Source organism: Crinia signifera, chromosome 19 (genome assembly GCF_055691185.1).
Source record: "Crinia signifera chromosome 19, ASM5569118v1, whole genome shotgun sequence".
Lineage (NCBI taxonomy): Eukaryota > Metazoa > Chordata > Amphibia > Anura > Myobatrachidae > Crinia > Crinia signifera.
In genome coordinates, this window is record NC_139226.1 from 37,689,625 (window position 1) to 37,713,424 (window position 23,800).

General features: G+C 47.5%; 1 protein-coding gene across 1 annotated transcript in view; it reads left to right on the forward strand.

The window, feature by feature from the left end:
- The first annotated feature begins 14,138 nt into the window (after positions 1-14,138).
- Positions 14,139-23,800, forward strand: part of DBP (D-box binding PAR bZIP transcription factor) — a 45,915-nt gene continuing 36,253 nt past the window's right edge. The window contains exon 1 of the mRNA XM_083162367.1: positions 14,139-14,837. Coding sequence (XP_083018493.1) covers positions 14,672-14,837 — 166 coding nt within the window. The 5' untranslated portion in view covers positions 14,139-14,671. The remainder of the gene's footprint in view (positions 14,838-23,800) is intronic.

A 23,800-nucleotide genomic window follows, 5' to 3' on the forward strand; every position in this document is an offset into this window, starting at 1 on the left:
TGAGGCATTGCCGTACTCAGGAGAAATTGGGGCACAGATTTTGGGGTGCTTTGTCTCCTTCATTCCTTGTGAAAATGAAAAATTTTGAGCCAGAACTGCATTTTTGTGTAAAAAATGTAATTTTGCATTTGCACAGCCCAGTTGTATCAAAATTGGTGAAACCCCTGGGGGTTTGAAATGTACACTATACCCTAGATGAATTCCCTGAGGGGTGTAGTTTGCAAAATGGGGTCACTTGTGGGGGGGTTCCACTGTATTGGTGCTTGGGGGGTCTTGCTAATGCGACATAGCACCCACCAAAATTCCACCAGAATCTGAGCTGCAAAATCCAAATATCACTCCTTCCCTTCTGAGTCCTGCCATGCACCCAAATGGTATTTTTTGGTCACATGTGAGGCATTGCCGTACTCGGGAGAAATTGGGGCACAGATTTTGGGGTGCTTTTTCTCCTTCATACCTTCTGAAAATGAAAGATTTTGAGCCAGAACTGCATTTTTGTGTAAAAAAATGTAATTTTTCATTTTCACTGCCCAGTTGTATCAAAATTGGTGAAACCCCTGGGGGTTTGAAATGTACACTATACCCCTAGATGAATTCCCTGAGGGGTGTAGTTTGCAAAATGGGGTCACTTGTGGGGGGGTTCCACTGTATTGGTGCTTGGGGGGTCTTGCTAATGCGACATAGCACCCACCAACATTCCACCAGAATCTGAGCTGCAAAATCCAAAAATCACTCCTTCCCTTCTGAGTCCTGCCATGCACCCAAATGGTATTTTTTGGTCACATGTGAGGCATTGCCGTACTCGGGAGAAATTGGGGCACAGATTTTGGGGTGCTTTGTCTCCTTCATTCCTTGTGAAAATGAAAAATTTTGAGCCAGAACTGCATTTTTGTGTAAAAAATGTAATTTTGCATTTGCACAGCCCAGTTGTATCAAAATTGGTGAAACCCCTGGGGGTTTGAAATGTACACTATACCCCTAGATGAATTCCTTGAGGGGTGTAGTTTGCAAAATGGGGTCACTTGTGGGGGGGTTCCTAAATTTTAGCATCTTATGGTGCCTAGAAACCTACAAGGTGCCTAAAAAATAATCTCATAAAAAGGAGGCTCCAAAATCAAGTAGGTGCTCCTTCTATTATGAAGCCTGTGGTTTGGTCAACGTGCACACTAGGGCCACATATAGGTTATTTATGAAAACAAAAGAATTGGGGGAATCAATTTTTAGTCACATTTCTCTAGTAAAATGTACTGTGTTCCTTAGAAAAATGTATTAAAATTGCAAATCTGCAAAAAAAATGAAATTTAGAAATTTCACCTACACTTTGTTTTAATTCCTGTGAAACACCTAAAGGGTTAACAAACTTCCAAAATGCTGTTTTGAATACTGTGAGGGGTGCAGTTTTTGAAATGGTATCATTTATGGGGGTGTCTCACATACAAGTCCCTCAAAGTCACATCAGAACTGAACTGGTCCCTAAAAAAATCAGTGTTTGAAATTTTCTTGAAAATTTGAGAATTTGCTATTCATATTGTAAGCCTCCTAGTGTCCAAAAAAATTAAAAGGAAGTTGAAATAATGATGGAAACATAAAGTAGACATATGGTCTATGTTAGTTATTAACTATTTTGAGTGGTATGATTATTTGTCTCACAAGCAGAAAATTTTACATTTTGCAAATTGCTAAATTTTCCATTTTTTTACGACATTTTGGTATTTTTCACAAAAAAACACATACTGTATCGACCCAAATTTACCATTAATTTGAAGTACAATGTGTCACGAAAAAACAATCTCAAAATCACTGGGATAAGTAAAAGCAAAAAAAAGTTATCCCCACTTAAGTGATACATGTCAGATTTGAAAAAAAGGGCTCTGTCAGGAACGCAAAAACTGGCTCTGTCAGGAAGGGGTTAAGGTAATATAGGGAGCAACTCCCAATGACAACAACCAAAAAGGACAAGAATCCTAATTGCGGCAGCTGGACAGCCAAACACATCGGCAGAGTGCTAATGGCCTGATTACGACAGGTGAGACTGCACATACAGGTGTCAGGCTGCAGTAACACAGACCCGCCAGAGGCGGCTTGTAACCGGATCATGACATATTGACAGTGTGGACAAGTGCAAAGAGTTGGTAGTTAGATACATAGAGAAGATATGTCAGACCAGACAATATTAATTAATTGTGGTATCTCTTAAGTAATCCGTGCATACCTGCTGAATCGTGTCCCTAACTGCTGGTGCTTATCCTTGTGTTGCAGCGATCTCCAGAGACCTCCAGCAGCAGAGGCTATTGTTTGGTTTTGATAAAAGTGGTATTTAATTTGGTAGGTATTCCGGAAAAGATGAAAGTATTGACGATATGGCGCGTTTCTCCGCCTCTTTGTAGTATCCGCGGCTTCCTAAGAAACAATTTTTTTTTAAACAATTCATTAATAAATCTATTATCTGTTTCCTAGCGCAGTTTTCTATTCTTGTCTCTCTGTGAGGAGCTGTCTGTGCATGCGCTGCAGCTCTGGTCAGTGGCCCTGGACAGTGCATACAAAGAGGGAAACAAGGTTGTCTCCATCTCTAAATACCTAATTAGGATCTCCACTGCAGTCTCTACGTCTCTACGTTTAATGAAAAAAGCATGCAAATTTTGGACAGGGGCCCCACTGAAATTAAGGGGGGTCTGAAGTAGCATACCCCCCCTCCCCCCCCCCCCCCTACTCCAGCTCTGTACTGTATCTGCATTGACTGTGCTGCAAGGTCAACCTGTATCTGTCAGGCACTTCCCCGCTCTGCAGACTACAGGTATGTGCCAGTGGTGCGACACCGCTGGCACACACCCATGTTCCTGATTGGATGCGATACATCACGGGTGATAAAATTCCACCTACGATGTACACTTATGCATCAGATTGTTCATATGTGCTGCAGGTATGATCTATAGGATCCGATCCAATGCCCACGAGAATACGCATCGGGTCGGATGTCAAACAGGTCCGATTTGGACAGTTTTTATCCGATATATTGGCCCAATCCCTTGGAATCGGATGAAAACAGGCCAAATTTGACCTGACCTATATAATCTGTACCAGGTGTGAGCAATACGTATCTGGATGCACAAAAGGCATTATCTTTACAAAGTATTTACCAGCGGAGTCTGTGCAAAGTTGCAGGTGCTCAACCCAATTGGCGAAGCGCTTGGACCAGTCCAAAGCAGGTATTTCTTCTACATGCTGTATGAAGGCCTCCACTGCAGCTTCCTGAGACTCAAACTGAATCCTACGCATCCTCCGCTTGATTTGTGGGAGCACAAAGAAGATGCATGGGGCCAGTTCCGGACTGGCCAGCGATCAGGGGCCAGAAAATCTGCCACGTGCCTAGATTTGTGTGTAGGTGCATTGTCATGATGGAGAATGGCTCCATGAGCCCAAGTTCTTAGTCAGCGCCAAGAAATGTCTTCCAGCTCGGTAAGCCAATTTTATTTTAAAACTCTGGATCTCGTTTTGCTTCCCGTTTTGTTTGGCTTCCCGTTTTGTCAGTAATGGCCGTGAATTGTCGCGATCACGGCCATTATTGACAAAACGGGCCCAACAGCTTTTAAAGTTGGGTCCGTTCTGTCCATCTGCCTCTTCAGTGCTGTTGGGCAAGACAGCATTGATACTGTGCAGCATCGGCGGCTGCTGGGATAGGACACACCAGTGTTCTTGTGAGGTGGCTGCCAACGATCACTTCCTCATCCTGGCTGTGCTTGTGCTCAGTGGTCCTCTGTGGTGTGATGCAATGCGGCCTGGTTTGGGACCGAGCCATGAAATCAGCAGTGTGGCCTCTCTCCATCTCTAGAGTCTATAAAGAATGTGTGTGATGACTGATGAGGCCGGCACCTAAATACCGCTGTCCGGGGCACGAATTTGAAATCACAATACAATGGATCATTATTTAATTAGCCCCGCCACTGTCTGGCCCAGTGAGGAGACTGCCACTTCATAGGTTAGCCTATGGGGAATGGAGGAGAGAGGCTTACCCAGGGAATGAGTGCAGGGTCACAATGTAGCACTGTTTGCAGGTGCCAGCACTGGCCACAGGTAATGAACATAGACCAGCCTGGGAGACATCTGGCACTCTGCCCCCCGACCCAGCCCGCCACTGTGTACTGCTGCACGAGTTGTACGGTAGCTACATGTTCAGTCTCAGCAACAAAAACAGCCACCATCTGCCACATCACTCTGCGCTCACGTCAGGACTTCTGTGTACTAACATCTGCAACTGGCATCCATTGGTTCGCTTATTATTTGGTTTCGGGTTTGAAACTGTAGATCCAGGATTCATCGCAAGTGATGACCACCCTGAATTCAGCAACCGCTAGCAAACCTGGATAGCATGTTGCGGTATCAATTCACCATGATGAAGATGATGACTCTCAAGCGGCCTCCATAACAGGTTTGTAAAGGAAGTGAACATGCTGACTTCTTCCACGTGCAGTGCTGCATACGTACGGCTTCGTGCCTTGACATTTCAAAAGACCTTTTGTCAGAGATTACACTTCACAGTCATATTGTAATAATCTTGTACTGACTTCTAAGCAATTACCCTTATTTATTGTTTATGGTACTTCTTATTTATGTGGTCCCCAATTGACTCCAACTACCTATCATTATACCAGGGAGGAAATGATAAGAAAGTAAAAGATATTGCTCAGAAGACTCTTCCCCCCCCCCCAACAACCACCCCCCAGCCATTATTCTCCGGTTCTGCTGCTGCCTTCTGCCAGAAGTGTGCGACAGATCAGGTGTCGGCTTGCTGACTGATGTGATCACTGTGGAGGACAGACAGGATGAGAGATTCACGTTTAAGTGGCACCCATATAATTAACAAGTACCTTTTTTTTTTTTATTATGTCATTTTTTATTGTTTATATACACATGAAATACGATGTGCCATCACACATTACATTACAGTAGAATCTCCAATGTAAAGAATAAAGTTTTACATAATAAACCATTCAAGAGAAAAATAAATATGTCTGAAGCGTCTCCTCGTATAAAATAGATGCAAACCATATAACATTAAGAATATGCAGTCAGCATATGAGATTATGGCCCTGATTCTGATTCACTCGCAAAGGCAAATTCCTTCTCAAATGGACAAAACCATGCTGTACTGCAGGTGGGGCAGATGTAACATGTGCAGAGAGACTTAGATTTGGGTGGGGTTTTACATCAAACTGAAATCTATATTGCATTGTAAAAATAAAGCAGCCAGTATTTACCCTGCACAGAAACAAAATAACTCACCCAAATCTAACTCTCTCTGCACATGTGACATCTGTCCCCCTGCAGTGCAGCATGGTTTTGTTAATTTGAGAAGGAAATTGCCTTTACGAGTGAACAGAATAACCCCCAATATGTAGAACTATATACTGTATGTGGAGGTAATTTAAGATAAATGTCAATTATAGTAGAGCAAGAACAAACATCCCATTACAGTAGAACTCAGAACAGGATTTACACTGTGTGTCCCTCTCCCAGTGCTGTGTAGTCCATCTGTCCCATTTAACATCATATTTAGAAAGGGAACCTCTAGACCTAAACATCAATCTCTTATGTCCAACTATTTCATTGACTAATAGCTCTCCAGTGAGATATATTAGGTGATTTGGGTGCACACCATTTCCTTGCTATCAACACCTTAGCCATAGGTCAAACACAAGACATACAGGGTGAGATTTAATGGGATGAGATATTCAGAAAGTGAGAGATTTGGGAAGAAATCTCCAGTTTTTTTAAAGCGGCAATCATTTACACTGCAAAATCAAACTGGGTTTGCAGTGTAAATGGTTGCCGCTTTTAAACTGGAGATTTCTTACCAAATCTATTAAATCTCACCTACAGTATCTGCATACCTCCCAACTGTCCCGCTTACCGCGGGAACGTCCCGAAATTCGGGGACGTTCCCGCGTCCCGCCCGGGGCTGCCATTGTCCCACGGTGGGGGGGACAGTTGGGAGCCCCCCCCCCCAGCTTGCCGAGAATAGACGCTGTGCACACAGCGTCTATTCAGCGCCGACGAGCAGCGAAAACGGGGGCGTGGCCGGAGTTCGCGTCACCCCGTGAGGCCACGCCCCCTTTTCTTGAGGCCACGCCCCCTTTTCGGGAGCGAGCGCGGCTTCGCCGCGCGAACGTCCCGACCTCCCAACTTCAAAAGTTGGGAGGTATGTATCTGTATATCACCGGAGAGTGTCTCCTCGACATCAAGCCCAAATAAACACAATTGGGGGGTAATCATCGGTATGGATGGTTCAGTTAATGTGATATCTCCCCAAACTGCATTCCAAAAGGCAAACACTTTCGGGAAGGATCACAGTAGATGCCAGAAGTCTGCTCCCCCCAATCCACACTTAGGACAGTTTGTGTCACCGCGGAGATGTGCCCTATGAAGTTAATTACTCTATGCATAGTGTAGATCTGTTGGTATCTAATAGACGGAGTGGAGTATTTAGTAGAGCCAAGCAGAGGCGTAACTAGATCTTTGTGGGCCCCATAGCAACATTTGAAAAGGGCCCCCCCCCCATTGCGCCTTAGGTGAGCAGAAGAGTGAGGGAAGTGAGATATAAACAGGGCATCAGGAAAGATAGACAGAGAAACAAGAAAGAGCGTGACAGAGAGTGGAGAGAGACAGCTTCCTGGGAAACGAGGGAATTGGAAAAAGAGAGAGCAGAGGGGGGAGCAGCAAAAGAGAGAAAGGAATGGGTGCACTCAGGAGTGAGAGAGTGTCAGATGGGGTCAGGGAGAGACAGAATGAGAGAGAGAGGGGGTGTTAGGGAGAGAAAGGGGGTGGCAGAGAGAGAGAGCGCATGTCAGGGAGTAAAAGAGAAAACTAGAGAGGGTGTGTCATGGAGAGAATGAGGGACAGGGTGAGAGAATTAGATAGAGAGAGGGAGAGCGGGTATCTGAGGGAAAAGGGGAGAAAGAGGAGGATGGGGGAAAAGGTGAAAGATAAGGAGGAGAGACAGAATAGGGTCAGAGAGAGATCAAGAGAGAGACTAGGGACAGAAAGTGAGAGATATAAAGGGGTGAATTCAATACAATGCGCTGTGAATAGCACCAATAGCTGTTCTAATCAGTGCGCTGCTAATTCCAACTAGTGTATTTCTGCTTGAACCCTCCTGGGATGTGAGCAGAAATCCAGCAAAAGTAGGGTGGCGATGCTGTTCTAAGCCCTAATGTGGCACAAATAGCATCGCTGCGGGGCATTTAACTTTAAAAATCTGATACTCGCAACTACACACCCTTGAGTACAAGCATTCTCCAATTTAGCGTGCTGACTAAAATAGCCCCCCACTCCCCAATGCTATTCACTGCGTACCATAATGAAACAACCTCAAAGAGACTAGGGGCAGAGAGATGGAGTGGGAGTGTGAGAGAGGGTTGAAAGGACAGGGGGAGAGAGAAAGATGGGAGAGAGAAGTGAAACAGAGAGGGGGGCAGGAGGTGAGAACGCAAGAAATGTGGAGGAGCCAGTGAGGGTAAGGGAGAGAGAGGAAATAAGTGGACACAGAAAGGGGGGAGGGGGCAGGCATCATCTTTTAACTTCTAATCCCATCCTCCCCCCAGGTACATTATGTACCTTGCGCTGTCCCCCTCCTCCTTCAGTGCAAGCAGTGCTTTGTACCTGGTCCTGCAGCAGTGGTGGCCGGTGTCCTCCTCATTGCTGTGTCTCCTGCACATCGGCGCTGGGTCTCTGGTCCTTCCAAATGTCAGCGCCGGGTCTTTGATCCTCACGCATGTCGGTGCCGGGTCTTTGGTCCTCCTGCATGTCGGGCAGGATTTACGTTTCTTTTCCCGGCAGCGCCAGAATGGGGTAGGAGTGCTGGATCAGCTGGTCCACCTCTGTCCTCTATCTACACTGCTGCGTGACCACCGCCGCTGACCGGAGGTTGAGGAGGAGGGTGGGGGTTTCCACAGGGCAGCCGCGCCGCACCGCTGCAGCCTCAGCCCTCGCGGCACTACTTTAAATGTAAAAAAAAAAAAAAAACACTATTATGATGGGTGCAGGGGATAGCGTGCTTGGCCTCGGGCCCCCGAAGTGGCCGGGCCCCATAGCAGCTGCACCCCCTGCACCCTCCATAGTTACGCCACTGGAGCCAAGCACTTGCTGTTCATCAGAAAGGGTACCTATATTCTGTTCTGTCACGATCCGAGTGTTAAAGCAGGCTCTCTTACTGGCTAAGTGCCTGCGCTGGCTGAGCTTGCGTTTTTAAGTCCGGAGGCAGCCGGCGTCCTGTGTGCTGTGCGGCTATCCTGCGCTTATCTCCCGGTTCTCTCAGCGCTGCTCAGTCCACGGCTGTGTAGCGCGCCACTACCCTCCCCTCACGCTGAGTGACAGTTCCCAGTGTCCGGCAATCTCCCAGTCTGCCGCCATTGCTCCCGGCCACAAGCATGGTGGATTAAAACAAACTTTCCCACCTTCGCCTGACATTGGGGCTGCCATGCTCTTTTCAGTCACATGTCAGGCTGAACCAATCATGTGCAGTCTAAGCTCCCTGTTATACCTGCCTGGCCAATCACAGCTTCCCAGTGGGTATAAGTATGCTGTGAGCCCACAGACTGATGCTAGTGCTTCAATTGTCTCCTTTAGGTGCAGTTGTCTCTCTCTCTCTCTCTCTCTCTCTCTCTCTCCCCCTGCTGCAGTGTGCTTCATTTCAGGTATTCCAGTTCCTGTGATCCGGTATACAGCATAGGATACTTACCTCAGCAGTTCCTGGCCTTGCTCCTGGCGATGTTCTAACCATCGTTCTGCATTCGATGTTCCAGCCATCGTTCTGTCAGTATTCAATGTTTCAGCCATCGTTCAGTATCCTATCGATGTTCTAACCATCGTTCAAGCATTCGATGTTCCAGTCATCGTCCTGTTAGCAATCGATGTTCCAGCCATCTTTCAGTCAGCATTTGATGTTCCAGCCATTGTTCTGTTAAGCATTTGATGTTCCAGCCATCGTTCAGTATCCTGTCGATGTTCTTACCATCACTCAAGCATTCGATGTTCCAGCCATCGTTCAGTCCGCATTCGATGTTCCAGCCATCATTCAGGATCCTGTCGATATTCTAAACCATCGCTCAAGCATTCAATGTTCCAGCCATCGTTCAGCATTCCACATCTCAGTCCAAGGCAGCTCAAGCATTGCTTTCCTCATTGATGTTGGCTGTTGCCATGTAAAGGACTTCATCAGTGCTCTGCACGGGAAACGGTCATCTGTCAGACCAGACTTAGGTCGACAGTCATTAGGTCGACCCCGGATAGTCGACTGTCCCCAAGTTCGACAGGGTTAAAGGTTGACATGGCTCAAGGTCGACATGACTTAAGGTCGACATGGGCCAAGGTCGACATGGTTTTAGGTCGACAGTCATTAGGTCGACATGAGTTTTTCACTGTTTTTTGAGCCGACATGTGCCGACGGGCGGTATTTCATGCCCTACCATCCACTAGGGCATGCTGGGAGAATAAAATAGTGTGCCGAGCGCAGCGAGGCACCGTGCCCGAAGCATTGCGAACAAAGCGAGCGATGCGAGGGGCTGCGGTTCAACTCCAACTGTGTCCATGTCGACTGTGTCGACATTCGGGTCAAAAAACAGTGAAAAACTCATGTCGACCTTATGACTGGCGACCTAAAACCATGTCGACCTTGGCCCATGTCGACCTTAAGTTATGTCGACCTTTAACCCTGTCGACCTTGGGGACAGTCGACCTTCTGGGGTCGACCTAATGACTGTAGACCTAAGTCTGTTCTGACAGATGTACCGCTTCCCTTCAGAAGACCCTTCCTCCCCGATTTGTGTACTGGTCCGAGTTTCCACCAGAGGTCCTTGTCACAGTGACTCTGACCCCTGACGTGACACGTTCCCATTTATCTCTAGCGATAAAAGGCTGTATTAGGGATATTAAAATCAGATCGTAACTGTTCAAAGGACTTAAATTGTCCTTCTACATACACCCGGAGTAATGTTGTAACTCCTACCATCACCCATATATTATCTCCCAATAAGTGGAATAGTTCCGGAATTGAACCACAGCCGAGATTCTGCATCGAGGTCTCGACTAGGGTTGAGCGCCGGGGCCGAAGATTTGGATTCCTCAATGAGATTTGAATTTGGATTTGGCTTTGTCAAGTGGCGGTGAAAAGCTTTGGATTTGGATTTTTTTTTTTAAATGGTCAAAAAATGCCCAAATCATGTAATTTTTGCGTTGTTTTTTTTTGTCCCTAGAGTAATATTAACCTCAATAACATTAATTTCCAGCCCTTTCCAGACAATTTTGACCACTTTACACCTCACAATGGCCCTTATTCTGATCGGTGCGGATATATCCGCGTGCGTTCGTGCCGCCGATGTTTTGTGTCTGCGCATGTGCAGAGGCGTCTCTGCGCATGTGCAAGCGGGGCGTACGGCTTAATCCCGCATGATATGTGAACACTCCGAACAGGGGGTGGAGAGGGGCGTGAAAGGCTATTTGGGCTCATTACCATATGCATACGCCCCGCGTTTCATGGGCGTTCCCATGCAAACGCTGGGCGTACGCATGGTAATGCGGCCGTGACGCACGTGTAGGGGGCGGACATATGACATCGCCGGATGTCAGCTGCCCGCCCAGATCCCTGCTTTTGCACGGAAAAATGTCCGTGTGGTCTGAGGTTGCGGGAGCTGGTGGACCATTCGGTCCTGCATTCGATGGTCTGCGACCATCGAATGATGGGGGAGGTTCCCTGAGATGGAGGAGGCGTATTCCATGAAAAAAACACATGCGGTCCGTTCGGCCAGCTTCTTACCGCGTACGGACGGAGTTGGCGATCCGTACGGAAGGCGGGGTTTCGCACGCACGGTCCTGGCCGCATAATCGGATCCGGCCGCACCGATCAGAATAAGGGCCAATATTGTTTTTAGGGCAAAAGGTTGCACCGAGGTAGCTGGATAACTATGCTAAGACACACAAGTATATACTATGGGTGCAGTACAAACAAAGAATGAATAAAGACGAGAAAAATTGATTAGAATTTTGTAAATTTTAATTTGTTTTTAATGTGCAGCTTGTACAACGCTGCTTGGAGGCCAAACAATCACACACCCACCTTCTGACAGTATATACTATGGGTGCACTACACACAAAGAATGAAGAAAGACAAGAAAAATGTATTAAGATTTCTTGAATTTAATAAATTGAATTTGTTTTAATGCACAGCTAACAGCTGCGTGAAGGCCGAACAAATGCACCTTCTGACAGTATACTATGGGTGCAGTACGCAGTACACACAAACAATGAATAAAGAAAAGAAAAATTGATTTGGATTTTTTACTTTAATTATTTTTAATTGGATAACACAGCGTGGACCGTGGAGGCAGAACAATCACACACTGAACTTGTTCTGCTTCTGACAGTAGTATATGGTGTATTGGATTGCAGTGCAGCACACCACAGTGACCGTACACCACAATGAAAAAAAAAATTAACAAAAGCTGACTGACAGCCTGCCTGTATGCTACTGTACCCCACTACACTGACTGTCAGCCTGCCTGCCCAACACACGACCAGTACAATTACAATATAATTAAGTATATTTAATTATATATATAATATTAATATATATAACCCAGAAAACAAACCCCTCTGCAGTCTGCACAGCACAAACCCCTCTGCACTGCACAAACCCCTCTGCTGAGTCTGCACTGCACTGCCACAAACTCCTCTGCACAGCACAAACCCCTCAAGTCTGCACTGCACTGCACTGCACAACACCCCTCTGAGTCTGCACAGCACAAACCCATCTGCAGTCTGCACTGCACAACACCCCTGAGTCTGTACAGCACAAACCCATCTGCAGTCTGCACTGCACAACACCCCTCTGTCTGTGCTGCCCAGCACCCCGCTGCACTAACTGAACCCCTCTGCTGCACAACACCCCTCTGCACAAGTAATGACACAAGACACGCCTCTAGCCAGCACAATGCCCAGAGTGACCCCACTGCTATGCAGAGCTGTACGCAGCAGAAAGCGTGACTGTGAAATGGCGCCAAATTCTCTGGACTCTGCGTCTTGCGAGAATCTGACACCAGATTCCTGCGTTCGGCCGCGCTTGAGTTTCCAAACAAAGCTGGAAACTCGCGAACGCGGCTCGCGGGCACTTGGGCTGGGGTTGTTCAGAGCGGTTCAGATTCCACGGAATCCGAACCGCTCATCTCTAGTCTCGACACTCATAGAGGACATGGGCCAGACCCCACACCAACAGGGCCTGACTTAGAATAGGAGGGAGAGCAGAGACAGAATGACCAGATAGTAAGAATTGGATAGGAGAAAGAGGGGACTCCACCCACTTACTATAAAAAAAACAGTTCGCGTGGAACCACCCTTACCCCGGAGCCAATTGTAAATATAAAGTAATTGTGAGGCTAGATAGTAAACTTGCATATTGGAAAGGGGATGCAGTTGAAATCCCTGCGGTCGGAATCCCGGCGGTCGAAATCCCGATGCCGGAATCCCGACTACTGAAATCCCGGCCACTTGTCCCCCCCTTGTAGGAATTTTGGCAGTCGGGATTCCGGCATCGGGATTTTGACCGCCGGGATTTCAAATCAATCCCTTGGAAAGACCCATGCCTCCATCCAGTGTGGATTTAACCAGAGCCCCCAGTGCCACCCTGGGTGCTTCACCACCCCATATGAAAGAGGATATCATACACCCGGCGCATGCACGTGCACAGAAATTACTCTGCGCATTCGCATATGCCCACCATCGATGCCCTTGCGAAGATTCTGGTCCTTGCGAACGGACCAGAATAAGGACCTATGTGTGTATGTGCAGAAGCAGCCTGCGCTACGTGCATACATAAGTGCATTCTCTGAGTGCTAATTTGCATAGCCCCGCGATCAGGTGATCATCGACTTTCAGAGTGAAATCCAGGCAACGCTTACGATAATCACTCACCATCGAATGATTTCCCCAGTGTGTGCAGGCTGTGCGTAACCCAGGACCTACTCGGCCGGTGCGATAGAAACAGTTTGACTGGGGCCGGAGCTGACGTCACACACCTTCCATTCAATCGCCTGGGTCTTCCCTGACACTCCCAGAAAATACCAGTTTACCCCCCCCCCAAACACCGGCTTCCTGTCAGTGTACGCTCAGCGAATAAAAGAAGCTGGATTTTATCGCTGGATGGCGTCACGCATGCATACTATGGGCCGATCGCATGCACATTCTATAGACTATCGCCCGGCCTGCAGATTCGCAGCCGTGGGATCTGGTCCGAATACCCCCTAACTCCAGAGTAACCAACTTGCTAAAGAGGCCGATCCAGACCTGCTCGTTAAGCAGCTAGTTCGGCCCCATTCTTGATGGTGGGGGAGTGTGCATGTGCACCTGCGAACGTCAGCACCCGCCCCCATTTCGGCCATCCCCACGCAGGATAAAAGTCCAGGCTTACTTTTACCAGCAGAGAGAGGAAAAATCATTTGATGTGGGTGACCATCGAATGATTTTTCCTCTGTGAGGCTGCATGCGAGCGGACATGTAAGTGCACACATCAGCTCGCATTGTGACGCGGGGTTGAGTTCGGTGGGGCGGCATTTATCTGCTCGCTAGGCAGCAAATATATGCAGCCTAGTGAGCAGGCCTGAATTACCCCCATCATTTGTTCAATTAGTTGACTGAATCTGTGTTGTGCTACTGCAATCAATTCCTAAATAAAAACAAATGAGCGTGTGCTCCACCACATTAATCACCCTGCATTCCACACACACTGTACACACACTGTACACACTGTACAGAATGTTCACACCTCTGCAGCAGCCACACCGCGGCTTATGTACCGGTACAAGTGTCCCGGCTCTTCTGTACAACGTGTGCCCATAGGCTGCTGCTGCCACTAGCTGAGTCACAGTCCCTTTAAGGGAAGCAGCAGCGCTCCTGCCGCACACACTCAGCTCCCTGTAATCAGCAGCACAGCCCAGGTGACACATGCCCGTCCATGTGTACCTAACTCCACGGGGCACGCCCCTCCTCGACGATCATTGGCCATAAGTGGGTCAAGCCCCTCCCCGCCGCTGGCTGATTGGACAAAAATAGGTCAGGGTCCACCTGCCTCTCCCCATGTCAGTGCCACATGACTATCCCAGTGCAACTTGCTAAACACCAATACACACATAGCAGCAGCCCAGGCAGGCGCACAGCTGCACAGCAGCACAACACAGCACACAGCACAGCACAGCAAGCGGCTGCTGGTGATGATATAAAGGTAATAAATAAATGGTGCACGAAAAAGCTGCAAACCCCACCGCTGATTGGCTGCCAGGGAGTTCTCGTTCCATGGATGCAGAGCCCTCCTGCATTCTCACTGCCAGGGAGGACAAGCAGAACATTGCAGAACACTTTCCCATTGATCAGGAAATGGGGGGACTCCTATCTTCTCCCCAGTGCACCCCATGCCAGCAGCCTGCCTTCCTAGCCTGCTGAGCTGCAAGCCTGCATTGCATTCTGTCCTCCTACTCATTTGCTTTTATTTTGTTTGTACTTGCACCTTAAGGGGCATTTATTATACAGCCTATCTGGAGTGAGAGAGGTGTTGGAGAACCACAAGTACCATTTGTGACCATTCGTCTTCTACATCATCTGCTTCTTACTGACGTGCGAGCTGTCAGAGGAGATGGCACGGCCAACAGCCCAGCTGGCTGGTAGCGAGAAGATACAGGGCCAGCAGCTGCATCCTACGCCTCCCATAGGGGTGCCAGGGCCTGGGATGGTGAGCTTAAAGAGCTTGCTGCAAGGGCCCGTAAAGGGGCAAGAGCGCAGGGCAAAAGACCTACCCAATTGTAAGTTATCTATCTATCTACAGTAACTATATATATATCTAACTACTGTATCTATCTACAGCTTTCTATCTACCTATCTACAGTATTTATATTTGCAGCATCTATATATATATCTAACTACTGTATCGATCTACAGCTTTCTATCTACAGTATCTGTATATACAGTATATCTGCAGCATATATCTATCTACAGCTTTCTATCTACAGTATTTATATTTGCAGCATCTATCTATCTATCTATATATATATATATATATATATATATATATAACTACTGTATCTATCTACAGCTTTCTATTACAGTATCTGTATATACAGTATATCTGCAGCATATATCTATGTACTGTATATATCTATAGCTTTATATATACAGTATCTATCCAGCATATATCTGCAATATCTATCTATCTATCTATCTATCACCTCTGTAGTGCATACACCTCCCCTCCTCCTAATCCCAGTGCAGTGTATAGGGCTACTCCAGCCAAAGGTTATCTCTCCGCCTGTCACACACTTTTTATTTTTAACACTTTGTGAAAAGGGACTGATGTAACCTTCCACCCTATATAAATACATACATACATACATACATACATACATCCATACCCTGCCACCCTGTACATCCATACCCTGCCACCCTGTACATCCATACCCTGCCACCCTGTACATCCATACCCTGCCACCCTGTACATCCATACCCTGCCACCCTGTACATCCATACCCTGCCGCCCTGTACATCCATACCCTGTACACCTGTACCCTATACATCCATACCTTGCCACCCTGTACATCCATACCCTGCCGCCCTGTACATCCATACCCTGCCACCCTGTACATCCATACCCTGCCACCCTGTACATCCATACCCTGCCACCCTGTACATCCATACCCTGTACACCTGTACCCTATACATCCATACCCTGCCGCCCTGTACATCCATACCCTGTACACCTGTACCCTGTACATCCATACCCTGCCACCCTGTACATCCATACCCTGCCACCCTGTACATCCATACCCTGCCGCCCTGTACATCCATACCCTGTACACCTGTACCCTATACATCCATACCTTGCCACCCTGTACATCGGTACCCTGCTGCCTCCCTGCACATCGGTACCCTGCTGCCTCCCTGCACATCAGTACCCTGCACATCGGTACCCTGCCACCCTGTACATCCATACCCTGTCACCCTATACATCCATACCCTGCCACCCTGTACATCCATACCCTGTACATCTGTACCCTATACATCCATACCTTGTTACCTTGTACATCCATACCCTGCACATCGGTACCCTGCTGCCACCCTGCACATCGGTACCCTGCTGCCACCCTGCACATCGGTACCCTGCTGCCACCCTGCACATCGGTACCCTGCTGCCACCCTGCACATCGGTACCCTGCTGCCACCCTGCACATCGGTACCCTGCTGCCACCCTGCACATCGGTACCCTGCTGCCACCCTGCACATCGGTACCCTGCTGCCTCCCTGCACATCGGTACCCTGCTGCCTCCCTGCACATCGGTACCCTGCTGCCTTCCTGCACATCGGTACCCTGCTGCCACCCTGCACATCGGTACCCTGCTGCCACCCTGCACATCGGTACCCTGCTGCCACCCTGTACATCCGCACCCTGTCACCCTATACATCCTTACACTGCCACCCTATTCATCTATACCCGGCCACCCTATACATCCCTAGTGTCTCCTCTATATTTTATTATCGTTCTCTTTATTTAAAAAAAAAACATGTCCATCTGCTGTCACTATTGTGTTATCCCTATTTGCTGTTACTTCTGTATTTGTCACATTGTATATAATGAAGTGTTTTGTGAACATATCTAGTTTGCATTTATGCATCCTGCTCACTTTGATGTTCTGTTTATTTACACTCAGTATTTGGGAAACACACATCCCTGCCCCCATGGTGTATCCAGCTGTATGACCACTGGTAACCTTCATTTCTAGTGTTTGACATTTGAAAGCATTTTAAAAGCAAATAATGTGACTCATTCTAAGAAGGGATGCATGTTATATGCTGGTCATTGCCCTAAGAAGGGATACATACATGTTATATGCTGGTCATTGCCCTAAGAAGGGCTACATACATGTTATATGCTGGTCATTGCCCTAAGAAGGGCTACATGCATGTTATATGCTGGTCATTGCCCTAAGAAGGGATACATGCATGTTATATGCTGGTCATTGTCCTAAGAAGGGATACATACATGTTATATGCTGGTCAATGCCCTAAGAAGGGATACATGCATGTTATATGCTGGTCATTGTCCTAAGAAGGGATACATACATGTTGTCAATGCTGGTCATTGTCCTAAGAAGGGATACATACATGTTGTTATATGCTGGTCATTGCCCTAAGAAGGGATACATACATGTTGTTATATGCTGGTCATTGCCCTAAGAAGGGATACATACATGGTATATGCTGGTCATTGCCCTAAGAAGGGATACATACATGTTGTTATATGCTGGTCATTGCCCTAAGAAGGAATACATACATGTTGTTATATGCTGGTCATTGCCCTAAGAAGTAAGATTTAAATATATTATTCATTAAAACCATACAGTACATGTGCACCGTGATGTTAATCTGTAATTTATAAAGCCCCTATAGATTCCAAGGCAAGGTTCTATGTTTTATCCATATAATGGTTAAAAAATATTGATCTGTATGTACAATAGATACTTTCCAATGGGATGAATTAGCCGCTGGGCCACTAAAATGTGTTTGATAGCTTTGTTTATCATCGGTACTAAGGGGGTGATTCAGACTCGCTTGCTGCAAGCTTACTTTGTTCCCCTGTCCGATGTTTGTTTGGGGTTTGAGCATGCGTGAATATGGATGGGGGGGGGGCAGAAACAGGGGAACAGCCTGCATTATATGTGTGCACCCATAGAAACGCTGGCATATTCCAGCTAACACAGGTGCATTGATACCTTCTTGGGGTGGGCGGATGACGTCCGCGTCTGCCCTGAATTTGGCCATCAAATGATTTTTTTTCCTTCCATGCAGGCCGCATGCGATTGGATGTGTAAGCGTACTAGTGCGGGGATTCGCTTGGCAGAGGGGGGATGTTCGGCGGGGGAGACGTTTACCCGCTCACTAGGCAGCAATCAGATCTGCATCGGGCCCTTTTCTGTATAGTGGACATACTTCCTAGAAATGGTAGTAGCCAGATGGACTCACATTATTTGCATTCATTAGAATCTGCAGAACACGCAGTAGATGAGGAGATACAGGGGGAAATTGATGTGTATTCTACTTCACATGTGATGTTGCTATTGGCAACCAATCAGAATCTACTTATTTATTTAGCACCCTCTAGAAGATAGTAGACAGGATCTGATTGGTTGCCCATAGCAACATCACATGTGAAGTAGAATACACTGATCTTAGTAAATTTCCCCCATAGTACCTTCAGACATATTCTTGCCCAGAGATGTCATTTTCCAATTGACAGCTGTTTTTCAGTCTCTTAATGCTGTAAGTGCCAAACTGTGAAGATATTTTTACTTAAAAAAAAAAAAAATGATTTTAGTGCAAACGTTTTTTTACAATACAGAAATATTTAGCCTGTAGAGATGATGTCACGTATCCGTTCAATGTGTTCCTAGGCCTAGTGTATCTTAATAGTAGCAAGCAGCAAACTCGCATAGCTCAATTCCAATTAGGGATGCCAATCCCGGGGCATTTTTTTTCAATCCCGGGAATCGTAATGGAAAAATGCTCGATCCCGGGATCCCGTGATTGGCATCCCTAAAAGAAAAACGCCCCCATCCCCCATATTAACTTACTTGGGGGGAGCAGGTGGAGGCAGTCAGTGGTGGTGTGACATGTGTGGGTGTCTGCTGAGCGGCGCAGCTGCTGAAGTGGAGCTGAGAGGGTTGCGGGTGTCTGCTGAGCGGCTGAAGCAGAGCCAGGAGCGGGAGGTGAGAGGGTTGCGGGTACCTGCTTAGCAGCTGAAGTGGAGCCAGGAGCGGGCGGTGAGAGGGTTGCGGGTACCTGCTTAGCAGCTGAAGTGGAGCCAGGAGCGGGAGGTGAGAGGGTTTTGGGTACCTGCTTAGCAGCTGAAGTGAAGCCAGGAGCGGGAGGTGAGAGGGTTGCGGGTATCTGCTTAGCGGCTGAAGCGGAGCCAGGAGCAGGCGGTGAGAGGGTTGCGGGTACCTGCTTAGAGGCTGAAGTGAAGCCAGGAGCGGGAGGTGAGAGGGTTGCGGGTATCTGCTTAGCAGCTGAAGTGAAGCCAGGAGCGGGAGGTGAGAGGGTTGCGGGTATCTGCTTAGCGGCTGAAGCGGAGCCAGGAGCAGGCGGTGAGAGGGTTGCGGGTACCTGCTTAGAGGCTGAAGCGGAGCCAGGAGCGGGAGGTGAGAGGGTTGCGGGTACCTGCTTAGTGGCTGAAGTGGAGCCAGGAGCGGGAGGTGAGAGGGTTGCGGGTATCTGCTTAGCGGCTGAAGTGGAGCCAGGAGTTGGAGGTGAGAGGGTTGCGGGTACCTGCTTAGCGGCTGAAGTGGAGCCAGGAGTTGAAGGTGAGAGGATTGTGGGTACCTGCTTAGCGGCTGACGTGGAGCCAGGAGCAGGTGGCGGCGGTACAGCAGTGCGGCCTGCTCAGCATGACCTATGACACACTGCGCAGGCCACATGCCGGGTCGGGAACAGCTGGGCATCATCTGAGCTGGTGCTCAGAAGCTTCCCGGCATTAGGCATTAATCCCGAAATCACAGTATTGGATACTCCAACCCCGGGATGGAAATGCCGGACATTTTGGGGCCAAATCCCAGGATCCCGCCATTCCCGGTATTGGCCACCTTAATTCCAATCATATTCCATTAATTTATGATAATACAATTTAGTAAAACAAAAACTAGTTAAATTAAATAATAAAAATAGTGGTCCAATGTTATACTGCCATTTGTGGGAACTTTTTGGTTACATACCAAAGGCCTATGCCTCTGAAACTGCTATAGTTAAAAGCTAAGACAACATTACCTGGATACAATGTTCCTCCATAATTATCAAGTAGGGTCCTCACCGCTTTATCTTTAATACCCAGGGCTATAAGTAACAGGCTCCGATTTGCAGCTCCCGCTATATTTAAAGTAGCAATTAGCGTCCTTAAAATGATTTGCTGTTTTACATTGGATGGATATTGTCAGAATCATGCCAGAACCAGTAAATTGCAGCTTTTTTGATTAGGTCTTATGGGCCTGAATCTGGTTCACTCGCAAAAGCAAATTCTCTCACCATAGGAATCAATGTTAAAATGGACTGAGTCCATTTTAACATGGAATTCAATGGGAAAAAGGGGTCCTTTTCATACCCCTACTATCCAAGTGGGCATGGAGTTGGATATAAACCTGTGGCGAGCGTAGCGAGCCACCGAGCCCGAAGCGTGGCGAGCGAACGGTATTCTGTGGCCCCTCGCGGGGCTCGCTACGCTCGCCACGCTTCGGGCTCGGTGGCTCGCTACGCTCGCCACAGGTTTATATCCAACTCCATGCCCACTTGGATAGTAGGGGTATGAAAAGGACCCCTTTTTCCCATTGAATTCCATGTTAAAATGGACTCAGTCCATTTTAACATTGATTCCTATGGAAAAATCGGGTCATCGCATCGCATCCGATGGTCGCATGCGATGCGATGCGATGTGCCCGATCCGACCCGATTTAGAAATCGGCAGCCCGGATAACTCACAAGTACCTTATTTTGTTTCTGTGCAGGGTAAATACTCTCTGCTTTATTTTTACACTCCAACATAGATCTCAGTTTAAAGTACAAACCCCACCCACATCTAACTCTCTCTGCACATGTTACATCTGCCCCACCTGCAGTGCACGTGGGTTTTGTCCATTAACGAGAGAATTTGCTTTTGCGGGTGAACCAGAATCATGGCCTATGTTCAGTTTACCACTGTCCTTCTCCCCAATTGTAAATGGCTATACTGACGCTATGTGAATAATGGGTGCTGCCAGAATTTACCTTTGCTACAAATATTGGTGTTCATTGCCCAGTAATGTTAAGGTGGGGGGGAATGTTGTACCGAAAAAGTACAGTGTCCATGCACAGTGGATACTGCCAGCATTGTGTGGTCATCATAGGAATTCTCCTATCCATTCACCCTAGAAATAGTGACATCACTGTGGCTAGAGGCACCACTAAATATTGGAACAGGTGACATCATAGCTTCTGTGTGTAGATATCTGGGACACCTTGATGGTACAATCATCCGTGACTGCTGGTTACTGTAATAGACTATTGCGGCATAGTACATGTATTACATTAATTAAATACTGTACTCATTAGGATGGATCCTCTCGTTTCCCGAAATTTGGCGTTTGCGAGATATCCGTATTGCGCAATTAGATGGAGCGCTGCCTGTGAGTCAGAGAAGGCAGGGCGTAGGTAGGGTGCATTCCAGGTGAGCAAGGAAGCTGGAGCTGCGCACCGTGTTCTGCATGTCTGTTACCTGACTGGGTGAGTCGGTACAGCACGTGTAGTACTAGGTGTTTACAGGACAGACCATGTGGCGAATGTTTTACTGTACACCCAGCAGAGCTCATTTCAGCATTGTTGACAGTAACATGCTTTTAATGAGCACAATAAATACTGCTTCCCTTACTATGGTGAGCAAGTCAATGAGAAACAAATTATAGGCATTACGATTAAAGTTGCATCGTTCAAACAGATATTGACATGAATCGTTTATATGGGGTCATTTATTCTGAAACCTATCAATAAAGTGACAAAAGAAGAAACCCCAAACAGAACGGAATTGGATTATTTGTCGCTGCTGGTTGAGGCTGCATGTAAGCAGAAGCAGTCACTAGCGGCCTTATTCTGGTTGGTTCGGACGGATGCGTATTTGCGGACTGGAACCGAGTGTTCTTAGCCCCGCCTTCCGTACAGACCGCTCGCACCGTCCGAATGCGCTAAGACGCCGACCGAACGGACCGCGAGTGGATTTTTCATGTGAACACCTCCTCCATGTGTGGGAACCTCCCCCATCCTCCGATGGTCGCCGACCATTGAATGCTGGACCGAATGGTCAGGCAGCACCGAGTGCTCCAGACCACTTGGGCATTTCTATGTGCAAACGCAGGGATATGGGCGGGCAGCTGGCATCCGGCTATGTCATCTGTCCGCCCGCCAAACGTACGTCGCGGCTGCATTACCATTCATACGCCCAGCGGTTTCATGGGAACGCCCATGAAACACGGGGCGTGCGCATATGGTAATGAGCCCAAACAGCCCTTCACGCCCCTCTCCTCCCCCTGCTCGGATTGTACAGAATTCACGCCGTATTCGGACGTACGCCTCTGCACATGCGCAAACATCGGCCATCCGAACAAACCAGAAAAAGGCCCTAAGTGTGGCCCACTACAGTTGGGGGGGTACATCTTGTAAAATATGCTCCAATTTACTACACCATAAGCTATTGCTTTATGTTATCAGGGTATCCATCGTTTCTGTCTGCTTCATCCAATAAGGTGAGAGATTTTAACAAGGCACTATTTTGGCATTTACAAATAAGAGACGAGGAATCTAAATTTTTAATACTATCAATTTAGTATAACCAGTGACGGAACTACATGGGGTGATAGGGGTTTCAGCTGCTACGTGGTCCAGAGGTGAGTGGAGACCACAAATGCAGGGTCCATTATAGACCAGCTTTTACGTCCCCACTCTGTAAGTTGAGGCCTAGACTTTTCCGTCTTGGAAGCAGAATTAAAGCAGGTGACAGTGTTATCACCGGCCCCTAATCAGAGTGTTCAGTTTGTTCTGAAGATGTTGACTGAATGCAGAATAGGTGGAGTCAGACGTGGATCTGCATTGGTGGGGAACCACGGCCCATGCATTTCCCAGGCCTTCTTACTCAGTAATGTACTGCAAACTGCATTTGTTTAGTGGCAAAAGAAGGCAACAATCTTGCATTGTAAGCGCAGTCTGGTCTTATTATTTCTTACTAGGGGCCTAATTCAGATCCAAGTGGAACCGAGTTGCATAGTGCAGAGAGTAAAGATCTTTGGTGTTTTGCACCTGTACTGGGCATGTGCAGTCCGGGTCCTATGCAATGGATAACCATCGATGTTTTTACCTATGGATGGTCATTCATTTTCTTTGACTTGTTGGCCTGTGGGCCAATCAAAACTGGAAGGTGAGGCTTCATGGGTGTTGGAGGCGGAGCTATGCTCAGTGTCCCAGCCCATTGGGGAAAAACAGAAAAGAAAATGATTTGTTTATGCTTGACATCGATAGAGGGCGAGAACCGTCTGGTTCTCCCCCATCAATGGCAAAACTATTCTACATTGACCATAAACCATAGATGATTTAGAATCATCAATGGCCATCCCTACGAAGGCAAGCCGAGGTCAGGATCTCTGTCAGAAGACTGAGGGTTCCCCTGCCTCTTTCTAGGGACTGCAGCAGCTGGATTGCACGACCCCAAGGGTCATAGCCAGGCGATAGTGTCACGGGTGGTCCGATACTGGGTCCTAGGACACTGCACAGAGCACTAATGCATGCAGGAGGCATTTACGTTACCATCCTATTCCATTGCTGCCGCTGTCTAGTAAGCAGCAGTGATGTCACCTCCAAACAAAAAGATGTTTGTTTGTTTGTTTGTTTTTTTTTTTTAAAGCGGCACTCTTTTACAAGGCATGGTTTTGCCTAGAAAATGATTGCCGCTTTAAAAAAATGTTTCCCGCTGTGTTTTGCTGCCTCAACATGGAAATCACAAGAATGCGGTGCTTCAGCGGCATGACGGCTTTTCCAGTTAGTAAAAACTTGACCCGCCCCAAGAGCCGCCGGATTGCTGGGACATTATGACCTTTTCTCTGCTTTGACCAAACAGATTGCATGATATTATATTCTGTACCTGAAATATAGTAGAGTCCCATATAGCAGTAATTGTTATATAAGAAGGCGGTGGTTCGTGAGCAATGTC